The 12896-nt window shown below is 42.1% G+C and overlaps 1 protein-coding gene across 1 annotated transcript in view; it reads right to left on the bottom strand.

The window, feature by feature from the left end:
- Window positions 1-9123, bottom strand: part of LOC122786775 (ras/Rap GTPase-activating protein SynGAP-like) — a 39907-nt gene extending 30784 nt beyond the window's left edge. Inside the window, exons 1-2 of the mRNA XM_044053250.1 lie at window positions 8687-9123; window positions 5651-5754 (exon numbers count right to left, since the gene is read on the bottom strand). Coding sequence (XP_043909185.1) covers window positions 5651-5750 — 100 coding nt within the window. The 5' untranslated portion in view covers window positions 5751-5754; window positions 8687-9123. The remainder of the gene's footprint in view (window positions 1-5650; window positions 5755-8686) is intronic.
- Window positions 9124-12896: the final 3773 nt, after the last annotated feature.

Genomic DNA, 12896 nt, shown 5'->3' with positions numbered 1-12896 from the left:
GTAAATAGTAGCTTTTTTCTACATTGTGGTTAAATGAGGTATTAACACGTTATCATCATTTCTGTAAACCAACCTGGGACACAGACACTCGTTGCTGACACAGAAGGGCTGATTATCGTTTTTCCACCTTCTCCACTATGGAGCTCCCCCTACAGTTAGAAGTACATATTACCACTGTAAACATGGCTGCCATCAGAGACAGAGGGAAAACTGTTTCAGCCACACAGTACAATACAGAATTTCTAAATTTTGTAGAACAATTTGTCTAGCACTTAATATTAGCATTAGACGGCCTTTTCTGTCTGGTAACTGAAGTTTGTAAACCTTTCACCCTCCTACACCAAAGTCCACATAGAAAAGCAGCATTTTTATCTCACTAAAGACACAGGAGCTGCTGGTCTACTGCTGTCTTGTTGGGTAAATTTGTGTTTCTTAGGTTAATGACCCGAAAGGACTTCAAACACTGAAGTCAAGCACCAGCATCACAAGATACATTTGGACTTACTGAAGGAGGCAGCAGTGGATCGACGACTCCTGTGCTCTAAAGTAAAATCACTGATGGAGTTTGGTGTGGGGAGAAATCGGTTAATACATTTGTTTTCAGTCAAAAGAAAGCTGTCTAATTAAAATATTGTGTACCAAAGCAGGTATAGAATTTTTATTAGATGAGCCATTTATTAAGTGGCTACAATCAGTTTTCCCTTCTGTCCCAGCTGGCAGCCATGTGATCAGTGACAGTGTCCAGGTCTCAAGCTGGTTCACAGAAGCAGTGGCAGTTTTAATATCAGTATCACATATAAACACACTTTATGATCCCTAGATAAAAAAAAAGGATAAAAGTCAGGGGACCACTAATGCCAGTAGCACACGTCCTTTGACCATCAAATCAAATACACAATTCCTTAAAATACTTCAATGTGAACCAAAATAGTGGACAAATGACCTAAACGTTACATCATCATAATTCTACTCTTCAAATACAGTATGTAGAACACTGGAATTTACTCAGTACTTTCTTAGGTGAGGGAAAATCAATAAGACAAAGGTTCCATCCTAAATACTGCCTGTTTGGTGGCTTCTTTTTTTTTCTTTTCTATTTTTTTAAAAGAACGGCTCAAGATTCAGTGTGAGGGAATATTCACACATATATTACAAAACAGTTAACAGCCCCACACAGTTTCACTTGTCTGCAAAGTTATTTTAGAGTTCCACTGTGTCCTCTCAAGCTAGTTTGTGCCACACAGAAGACACAGCTATGACTAAAGAAATAGCATAGCCAAAATGATTCCCGCAGAGAATACTGCAGGGCTTTTTTTTTTGTTTTGTTTTTTTTGTCTAGGAGTGATAATTTCAGCATTATATTACAAATCCTTCTTATTCATTTTCAGATTGTGGTTGGTGACTAGTGCGGTTAAGTTTGGTTTTATTATCCTTTTGATGTTCATGTGGAGCCTGCGTAACGTACTTTTTTTTGTATGAAATATGTGTCGCATGACAGGCTGAAATATCTGTGTTTTTACTCGACTTTAGTATGCTCGCATAAAAATCCATCATCTTCTTTTATGCTGATGTCACTGTGCATCTCAAAGGAGATTGAGTAATAAAACATTGTCTCTTGTATTTCACTGCTGTGTCACTCTTTGATAGCTGACACATTCATTCCGTTTCATGTCATGTGTTCGTTATGAGTCGTCTGCGATAGTTTGAGCACTACAAATTATAAAAGTAACTGAACACACACACACACACAAATACAAAAACAATCCCGTTCTGTCTGGTTTGGAGCATCTGACAACTAGGAGTCTGACGGGCTGGGGCGGATGTCACACTCGTGTCATATGGAAGTCTCTGTAATTGCCATCATTCCACCATTCAAATAACGTTCATGTCAACAAGCAACCGGTCATTATGGCTGGGAATTTGCTATTTTGTCAAGAGCTCAACGTGTCAAGGTGACCCAACTGAATCGTACTTTAATGCTGCTGTGAACATACTATAGTCACCCTACTGCAGGAAATCCAAACATCTGGACAAATGCATGTTCATTTCATTGTAGGATATTTCATATTTGACGGCACAGATAATAATATAGGATCTAATCTGGTCAGGCTTTCTATTCATTGTTTTGGTCCAAATATATATGTGTACTGGAAACATTTCATCGTGCACTGATGATTATACATTTCAGAAAATAATAACAAGCTGCTGCTGCTGCTGCTGCTGCTACCAATAGTAATAATAGCTCACATCTGGCATACAGTAGTAGCAGGAAAATGTAAAAAGCTATTTGCAGTATTCTTTCATTTTTACATTACAGTTAAAACAGTCACTCTTAAATGGATAATTCTATAACTATAAAAAAAATTAGGCTAATAACTGAATCTCTACTGTATGCAACAATTATTCCACAGTTTAATAAACCACACCTTTGAAACAGAAAGGGTGAGTTTATATTTAGTATTTTGGTTTTATGTCCTCAGGTCGAGACAATTGTGATGCGACTTAAATCTCGATGACATTTTTTGAAGCCGGCTTTGACGTGAAAACTTTTACAGCCACTTTGAGTTTCGTGAGCAGACGTTTTGTGGCATTAGGTGGAAACAGACGAGGATATCCCGACTGCTCGGCATACACACAAAAAATCAATACCTGTATGTACTGTATACAAAGCTTTTTTTATGTGCCGTCATACACTCTCTACGTACAAGACAACAGCTGCTGAAAACAGCCAGTGCACGGTTAGTGTGGCGAGTTGCGGCTATTCATTAACCGTGAGCTGTCAAAAACAATCAGTCTGCATGAGTGACAGGTGCTGCATCAACCTCATGGCTCTTTGACACGCCGGCAGCATCGCCCCGGAGCTTTGACACGGTTTAAGTGTGAGCAGTGTTTCACAGAACGAGCACACAGACACATTCACAGCTGACACGGAGAGAGTCCACTCTTCACTCTTAGCCGCTGTATTTTTAAACGCAGGGTGAATAAACATCAGGGCTTTTATACAACTGCCTTTTAATGGCAAACAGAGCAGTTAATGTACAGTATGCATTTATACTTGCTCAATTATGCATCTTATCTTATATATACATACTATGGCTGGGACAATATGCTTTTATAATGATTTGATTGTATCAATGACAGCGATTTGGAGCAGTGGTGCATACAGAATGTTTTTTTAATCCTCTTATGACCATCATTTAATTTGATTTTATGGCTGTAGAATTGTCAAAACATGTTCAATGAGTGAGTGCTGCTTTCTGCCCCTTTTTCCAAGACAACTTTCACTTTCCATATCTGGCAGTTATTCGACCGTTTAGGGATTACAGTGCTGAGAAGCTGACGTCACAGACATGTGACGCGCTGGTGAATCCTCTCTGTGATAGGACGCTCATTCTGCGGAAGTCCCGAATGACTCCATTTCTCTGCTTTCTGGTATCCATCCATTCATCCATTCATCTTCTACCACTTTATCCTCCACATGAGCCAAATCCTGTTGGCGACCACTCAGATCATAGGGGGTTAATTAAAGCAGACCTTCCAACTTCTTCTCTACGGAGCTCCCCCTACAGTTTAGGAGTACATATTTTTATCAGTCCATCCATTGTCTACCACTTTATCCTCACTCTAGTAAAAACCTCACAGCTGACAACTGTGTGTTTGCTTTCATTGAAAGACGGTCCAAGTTTAACTCGCGTGTGACCCCTCGCTCAGTCAGACAGTCATTTCCTCTTCCTCGCCTCCTCCGACTACGACTGTGTCACGATGAACGTCTAAAATAACACTTATCACTGCCTTGATCTTATAGCTGGTACCTGGCTGTGTGTAGTGACGCGAAGCAATTTGCGAGACTTCACAAGACCTCCTAATTCTGAGGACTCCGGGTCGGCGGCCCTGATCTTGCGAGGCTGGTTTTCCCGTTAACAGACAGTCGTGTCCCCACGACAAGACATTCAACCATCACCAATGACTCAGAAGCTGGTAAATTAGGGTACAATTCCTGCATAGTCCTGCTTTCACTGCTACATTTAGCTATTCAATCAGTGTGGGGTTGTTGTTGTTGTTGTTGTTTTTACCTTTGAATACTCAGTACTCTGTGAGCTAGTGATGTAAGAAAATAAAATAAAATGCTGGGCCAAAGTAAATATAGACTTCAAAGCAGGACAGCATGTCTTCAAATGAAACCGAGAAATGTCTTTTCAAAAGCCTGGATTGCAGATAACACTGATGAACACAACCTCCAGTAATGTATGACGTAAATTGGCAAGTGCTGCTTTTAGCTGATTGTGTTCATCAATCTAGCAGAACTGTGATGATTCTCGGGGAGAAAAAAAATGTTTTAAAATCAAGATATATCAAGTTAAGTACATTTTTTTCCCCCACCCAGATACATACTCATGTGCCAGGTAAAGTTGAGCAAAATCAGGTACTCGTGACGCTTCCGACTGTGTTCAGAGCCACTCTCTGGTGCTATGTTTAGAAGCAGCAATGTAATCGAGTAAGACGAGCAGAAGAGATAGAGCTGCAGGATTTTAAAGCAGAAGTGGGCGGAGGGGTTGAAGAATCAGGGGCAGTGTGGGCATGAGGGAGCCACGGGAAAGAACCTGCCATAGCCTTCAAAACAGACCAGATATTTTTGGAGGAACAGAGAGAAAGTACACTTTCTCTCTGGGTCAAGAGAGAAGGGTTTTGTTTTTGTTTTTTTTAAATGTAAATGCTTTATAAAGTGGAGAAAGACCTGTGAACAGTCACCTCTATAAACAGTGTGAAGTTGTTATCCATCATGGTGTTACCAACAATCCCTGTCGCTCTCTTTCTCTCTCTGCTGCCTCTCCCTCTGCCTGTGTGTGAGCCAGCCGAGGGGAATGTGGCCTAGTTACCATAGGAACATGTTTGTAGTTTGTGCACTGCTCTCCATGAAACTACCTTCATTTTTACTAATGTATTTATAGGCATTATTGCTGCGCTTGTAAACGAGAACTCCCAAATGAAAGAGCTAAAAAAAAACAAAGGGTGAAACTAAATCTGAAGCTGCGCTGGGGGACTTGTTTTAATCGTCGCCATCGTAGTTTACATTGAGGGGATTTTCAACCAAGACTTCTCCGACAGTACTGTTTATTTGTTCAAAATGAAACATCTGCTTTACACGCTGCACAAAATAACTCAGATGTTTCCTTGTCAAGCCCCTGCAGGAAGCAGCGATGGCTGCCTTTATCTGGTGAAGTAAAAAAAAAAAAAAGGGCACAAAGAAGAGGAAACTCAGAACATATCCAAGCTTGAGAAAAACCGCTATCAAACCTAGAGGATGTCAAAATAAAAGGCTGGGAGTGCGACAAAGAGTGATGCTCGGGTGGAGGAGCGAGTGTGTGAGTCTTCAGTATATTAACAAAGCTTTATAGGTCTGAAAAGGACTGGAAAACCAAAGCAGAGAGACACAGCTGAAGCAAAAGTACATCATACAGAACTTCAAACATTTCATTAACCAGCGGAAACAGCGGCGTCAATGCATCTCGACGGATCAACGGGGAAACACATACATCACACACACACACAACAGAGAAACGTCAAGTTGGACCACGACAGACTGAAGAACCACAGTCGGCACAGCTGACAGAGGAGGAGAGTGGACAGGTTCTGATCTTAACGGACTCACTTGGGGTTAAAACTCCAGGTCCGCCACAGCAGACCTCCGCTTGACCCACCAACCCAAACTGACTCTGATGCGGCAGCCACGTCTTTGAAGATGTGTCCATGCAGCTATGTTGGCACAGACAAGTTGTTTTTACTTAAATATTAGATATGGACTGACATATACAGGAAAAAGAAACAGAGTGGGGGGAAAAAAAATGTGTTAACAAAGCTAAAAAATCTCAACTGTTACTTTCCAACTTTTAACTTCAGTTCGGTGCGGGGCACCGTTTCTCACACCACAGCTGACAAAACTGCGAGCCGGTAAATTATTAAGCTACAGCTAAATTGTCACAGCTGCCTTTTATTGACTCGAAGGGCAAATGTCACAATGCTTCTTAACCACATGCTGTTACTATGATTAATTGATGAGCATTGCTACAGATACACACACACACACACACTAGCAAATTAATATTCATGTCTTCCATTGCTCGTTCACATTCAGGAGACACACTTGGTAAAAAAAAGCCCAAAAAAAAACCAGCAATAAAACAACCACGTCAAAATAAGGGACATGGTCGCTTCCTTTGCCTTGAAAGCTCTGTAGAAATTAAGATTCTCATGTTTTTAAATCTAAAGGTGCTATATAAACACGAGGAACGTTCCATGTGTAGTGTTTTCAACAATATTCTATTGTCAACTGTTAATATTGACGTCTTCATCAATCAAGTCATCACTCTTGTGAGTTGAGAGTTGTGAGGAAAACCAGCTGCACACTCGCTTACTGACTCAGTAAAGAGGGATTCTACAGGAAGTAGATCATTGTTAGATTGTGTGAAGTGGAACAGAGGCACAGGATGGAGAATTACAGGAAGGATAAAAGTACTTGTGTGTTGTTTCTGTTGAGTTAATCTCCAAGAAATTGGATGGTCAAACGCTGCATGGCACGAGGCTAAATAAACATTTGAAGATTGCAGGTCAGGAGCTCAACGGGCAGGCGTCATTTCTGCATTTGCTTGTTGGTTTTTAAGGGAACATTCAATCAGACTGACAAAGACTTTGTGTCCTTGGCAGCAGGAGGAAGCCTGTGTGCCCGTGCCTCTGTGTGTTTCCACTGAAGACGGCTGAGGAGCAGCACAATCTCGATGGCGAGAAACTTGGTGGTGGAGGAGAATCATCATCTCTGACAGTCGTCCAGCTCGCGTCTGACAATCGCGGCAGATTGGCAGAGAGACGAGTCCCTCGTCGGTTCACATGGCAGATTAATACGTTACCAAAGTAACTAAATAATTCTGTGAGGAGATAGTACATCTCATATGGAGGAGGACAAGGAAATCCTGTGAGGGATAATGACTCAGAGTGAGTGAGCTGCCGGACTTATCTTGTTCTATCAAATGTGCAGCCTCAGACATTTCATTAACTCAAGCGCCTCTCTGCAGTGGCATTATATTTATTTTTTTCCGTCAAGATGGGGAACTCATGAAGATGGAGGACACCTCTCATTGTCATTATGTTGTTATGTGTCCGAAATATCAGCCGCATTTGTTGCTGCTGCTGAAATGGAGTAGTGGAGAAAATGGCACCGTCTTATCTCCTGTTATCTCTACGTTAACTGCAGCTACTTCTGTAAAGGGGATCGGTTTCCGATACCATAACTTGACTCATCTGATGTGAGAGGTGACTTAAATCCTGAAATTCTTATTTGATACTTGATATTCCACTTTGTTCTAACTTAAGTGACATTTAAGAATCACCTCTCACTGCGTCACGGTGCATGCGGTGATGCGAAGCGCCCTGAAATTCCCCCCTGTCGTCGGTGCAGGTGTTTAACGCACAACACACAGGGACGGCTGATTAGCAAACTGCAGGTATCAGGGAAATCAGTCCAAAAATAGCCCAAATGTCTGGTTCATTGTGGAGTAGCTAAATGTAAATGAACCAAGAGCCTCGCACCTGAAGAGAGCAGCAGATCTGTGCAGGTGTTCAACTTAAAATACATCTCATATTAATAAACAGACATGACTCTCTCGATGACGTGCATGCAATCTGATTTTTCGTCGACATATGTGCGACATGCACCGTCAGGTTAGGGCTGGTATGTCATGCTAAACGTATTTAGACTTGATTTAACAATTATTACATTAATAAAGATATGTACAATGACAAGTCATAATGTGATACTTCAGGCCTGCAGAACAAGGTGCTCAATCAGAATCATGTGCTGAAAACAAACAGGTTGTATAGTTGCAGTGGATGAATTTGGTTTTGTGCCAAATAATCTTTACTACAAACACTTTTTCAGAGGAATTTCTGGGGGGAAAAAAAGGTAGTGAGGGGGTTGTACGTTGCGTCATCAATCCGGACGAAGACCATTTTGGAGGCTCAGTAACGTTCAAGTTTGTTCAGCGCATTTCTTGTCCGGTGAAAGATGAAATGATGTTATAATCACGGAAACTTTGAGTTATTTTCATAACTGTATCTTCAGCGTTTTATGGGCTTAGTGAGAAAAAGTTAATAGCTAACGATGTCGGATAGGAGACGGAAGGTAGAATTTTTCGGGATAGTCGTTCCAGGACGAAGGATTCACCTTGTGCGGATCGTTACCTCCTATTAACGCAATTTATTATTGCTTCTCTATGTGTTCTAGCTGCTTCTACACATTTTCCTTTGCCCTTTTGTGGTTTGACACATCGTCAAAAAATTCAGCGCGCAGTCCATTTACGTCACAGTGCCTCCAAGATGGCCGCGCATCCAGGTGAGTGACCAAATTGTGACGTCAGTGCACACCCTCTATTCCAAAAAACACACGAAAGACATGCAGGACACGTGGATCAGAAAGTCTCTGTGACCGATCACTTGTCCTCAGGTGTACCGCACACCTGAGCAGCATTAGTGACCTCCACAGCTGCATTTTAACATGTTGCATTAGCTGTGGCCTCATATTCAGCCTGTAATTATGAAGAAGCAGCCATTAGTGAGCATTTACAGACCAGCTGTCTGTCTGTGCCATGGGGCAAATATAGAAATACTGTAAGTTTGGCTGCGAGAGGACACTTACCCTACAAAATGGGACCTCCTGGTGATGAAATCTACACAGCTTAGTCACATCTGTGGCTGCAAACCGAATCCTGCGGGTTTCCAGGAGCTTTTTTTTTTTAAAGCTGAGTTTCCAGTTGAACTTTCCTCTTCTCTCTTGGGGACAAAGGTAGAGTCAGTTTTGTGCAGACCTGAGAGACAGTTTCCAGATAAAGGCCAGCGTTGTCCTCTTTGAGAAAGCCTCGTATTTCAATCATTGGTGGCCAGAATTCCCACCTTTGCGCTGCTGTGTGTCCATGCAAGCCTTTCAGTCAAAAGTGTGAGAGATTGGGTGAAGCTGGATCCCTTTTTGTTCACCTGCAGCTCAGTCCATCACTGAAGCCAAAGCTGGTCCATGAGCAGCGGCTGTGTTGTGCAGCTCAGCAGCAGCAGCAGCAGCAGCAGCTCTCCTCAGCTTCTCCTCCCTCTCTCCTTCCTCTGCTTCTTGTCCTCCAACTCTGGTGAAATCCAGGAACTCAGATGTGATCCTAATGCGGCTTCCACGGTAATAATAAAGAGACTCTCTTGTGAGGACGGCTCTTGTCATCTTAATTGTTTTTTCTGGGCACATGTGACTTCAAACAGCCGCTGCCTCGCTTTGTTATCTGGGAATATTTTTAAACTCCTGCTGGCGCTTTTGGGTCTAATGGTCCACCGAGCCAATTAGTTCATCACTCATCACTTACATGTAAAACAATCAGCGGAGATGCTGCACATTCATCACTCTGATATTAAGACGAGGATAATTATGGAGATGAAGCCTGTGGCTCATGCCAACTCCGAGTGGCACGCAGCCCTGCTGCACATTACGCGCACCAAAAGCGTCTAAATAAGATCCTACAGGTTTTTTTTTTTTGGTTTTTTTTTTTACACGCGATGTCTCGAGGACGTGCAGCTGCAGCTCAGCAGCATCTCACTGATACACATACATACATTTGCGTGTGGTTGTTTTCTGACGTGCTGCTTGTTTTCTTAGCTCGGTTGATTTAATCTCCGCTTCACCCTGCGTTCCGTAACGACGTTCCCTTAATCCACAGATCCATTACGAGGAGGAGAATCCGGTGCCAAATTGACGCCGGTGTCCGTAGTGCACGCGCCGCGGTCCGTCACAGTCCGTCACGCCTAATTTTGATTTAACAGCAGTGCGTGGAAAAGGGGCGCTGGGTAAACGTAGTAGTCTCTCCCATGAGGGCGGAGATAGTGCGCGAGATAGACAGGGACAGGAGAAACCAACGCCTCCTTAGGCGAGAGAGGAGAGGAGAGGAGAGGAGGAGAGTCCACCCCGCGCTGCTCCGTCTCCTTAGCACCCCGACAATAAAAGAAACTGCACCGAATAATTACCACGTAAATGAAACTGAGTAGCACGAAGTTTACTTCACTTTCTTCATTATGTAGAGTTGTCACAAAGCTTCTTCCACTGAGGCATGAGGATCACATGGAACAATCTCCATGATGGTTTGTTTTTTAGGTGCGGAAGTGATGCCCTTTTCAGTGATTAATTATAACATTTAAAGGTCCAGTGTTTAATATTAAAGATAGGGTTGGAGGTGCTGGAGAAACCGTTTGAGCAGGCTACATTTCAATTCAAAAGTTCACGCCCCTTTCATTTCAGACTTCCCCCCAGAAGCTCCGCCTCCAGAGCACAGGAACGGGCAATGCTTGTCATGAGCACTGCAGCATTGGTGACTTTCTGTACTTTCAGGTGATGCTATCTTTTTTGGATACAAGCAAAACAAATAAAGTAAAACAGTCTAGTAGAAACAGAGCCACCATGTCATCACTCTGCTACCGCTCAAACGCAGCATGGCTCGCTCTGCGTCAGCCTCTTTCTTGACCGTAGCTGTCCCAAAAACCCTTTTTTGTTTGCGACCAACACCTGTTGTTGGCGCTTTTTCTGCCATAATGTTTCTGCGACTGTCTCATGTCTTGTTGAATGTTTAGAAACCTGGCATAAGCTCTGGCGTTGTCTTCTGAGCATGCGAGATTATTGCACAAAGAGGGGTACATGCATGCGGGGGAGACGGGGTCTAGATGGCAGTTTGATTGACGCATCACGGCCCGAATGAATGAAGTGAATTTTCATTCGGGGTTTACAAGTATCACAACTATGAACTTAAAGTAGTTTTGTAGTCTTAAGGTCAGTTTATACTTTCCTCTATTTTACATCCGTCTGTCCAAAACATTGTTTCCGTCACTACCCTACATACCTCCATGTCTCTTGCATTGGTGCATTAGTTATGCAATATTTCCCAGTAGCAGGTATCAACAAACATAGCGACCATTGAAGAGGATATTTTACACAACACAAGCAGATTTTGTGGCAGTGGAATGTGAGACCGCTAAATATAATTAATCTGAGATCAATGGTGAGCGGCGTTTTCGCTATTTCCGTCTGTCCGCCACAACAGGGATAAACCAGTGAGCTCTGACAGTATGTTCTAAATTGGGCGGTGCTTATTGTGACCCTCATGTGGAGGATAAAGCAGTAGAAGATGGATGGATATATAGTTGGGGCTCCCTGCTCCATCTCTCCATCAGTTTGGGGGTCCTTGACCTGAAACAGTTGAAGACACCTGGTCAATTGAGTAAGAAGTAGAGTAATTTTCCCATAGACCTCCATTCGAACAAAGTTCTTAGTTCTAGCACGGTGTTCTCATTTTACTGATTCTTATTTGATTGTGTATTTTATTCAGGTTATTTTATTGTGTGTTTTTCTTTGTATGTGAAGCACTTTGAGTTCCTTGCAGGTGTAAACTGCTATATAAATAAACACTGTGCTGTAGCTAGACCTACATGAGGTCTATGTTAATGTGTAGCTCAGTTGAATAATATAAAGATATAGTTGCACTGTGCTCGATCTTGTGCGACCATGCCTTTACATTTTTCAACCAAACTTCACATTAGCATAGATGAGATACTGTTATATGACTTTTTTCAAAGCAATACTTTTTTTTTTTTAGCAGAGTTATTAATAGAATGTTGAAAAGCCACCTTTCTGCAAGGCTAACAACTGTTTTGAAAAAGTCCAGATCCATATCTACATCACCACCAAAATCAAATAATCTCTTTCTTGGGCCATAACCTACATCACCAAAGGATCTCAACAAAATCTTTATTGAAATCTTACTCTTTGGGTTCTACTGTTCACAGGAGCACAGACAAACAAACAGGAGGTCATGATAACTCTTCACATTGACCACATTTTAATAGGACAGAGAGGGAGAAGGTTTTTTTCTTTAAAAAAAAAAACCCAACCTACTCTTAGTCAGCTGACAACCACAGTTTCCTGTTAACAAGATCCCCTGGGGCCTGAACACCCAGGTTCATGGTGTAGAAAAGAGTTTGTGGTAAAACTTCAATTTAACTTTGGTTTTTGGAAGTTAAGGCAGATTTGACTTTTCTGACCTTGCTTTTTTTGTTGTTACAGACTTTGATTTTAACACCCTTGCTGCACTGCCACATCCACGTGTACGTGTGAATGACGAGGCCGAGATGAACAGTGTAGTGAGTAACTTTTATATGACCTTCACATGAGATGGATGGATGGATATATAGTTGAGGTCCTTGGCATGAAAAAAGTTGAAGACACCTGGAGTAAGAAGTAGATTCATTTTCCCATAGACCACCATTCGAACAAAGTTATTTGTGCGAACAGCCCTCTGGTGACCATTCGTAATATTCTTACTTCCTGATTGGCTGAAAAACTATATCTAGCCTAGCAGTTTACTCTGGTTCAAAAACATACCAGTAGCACGGTGACGGTGAGAGTTTGTGGAAACTTCAAATTACCAAGAACAGCATCTGTTTAGGCATGAAAAGGCCACTGTAGGGAGTAGTGAGTGGACGAGTCCTCGATGTGTTACAATCTGCAGTCTCACCATTAGTTATGTTACATACTGGACCTTTAAACTGGGCGGGTTAGTTCCTGGAGGTTCAGAAAAGACAGAGTCAAGATTTCCCGTGATGCAGGTCTATGGAAAAACCTCTTTAACATGTAATCACCAAGTTTGACCGTCTGGAATTACCTTTACCTGGTGAATATGTGGTCTACTGATGACACTTTGAACATTTTTCTAACACCTGTCTCTGTAGGTAACTGTTAGTCTGCTATTTTCCCCACAAAAGAAAGAAATGATATGTCCAGTGAGGAGTTTACCAAACAGCTGTAGGAAATACTCTAAGTGGAGTTCACA

Source organism: Solea senegalensis, linkage group LG20 (genome assembly GCF_019176455.1).
Source record: "Solea senegalensis isolate Sse05_10M linkage group LG20, IFAPA_SoseM_1, whole genome shotgun sequence".
In the NCBI taxonomy this organism is placed as follows: domain Eukaryota; kingdom Metazoa; phylum Chordata; class Actinopteri; order Pleuronectiformes; family Soleidae; genus Solea; species Solea senegalensis.
This window is presented reverse-complemented; position numbering and strand designations above follow the sequence as displayed.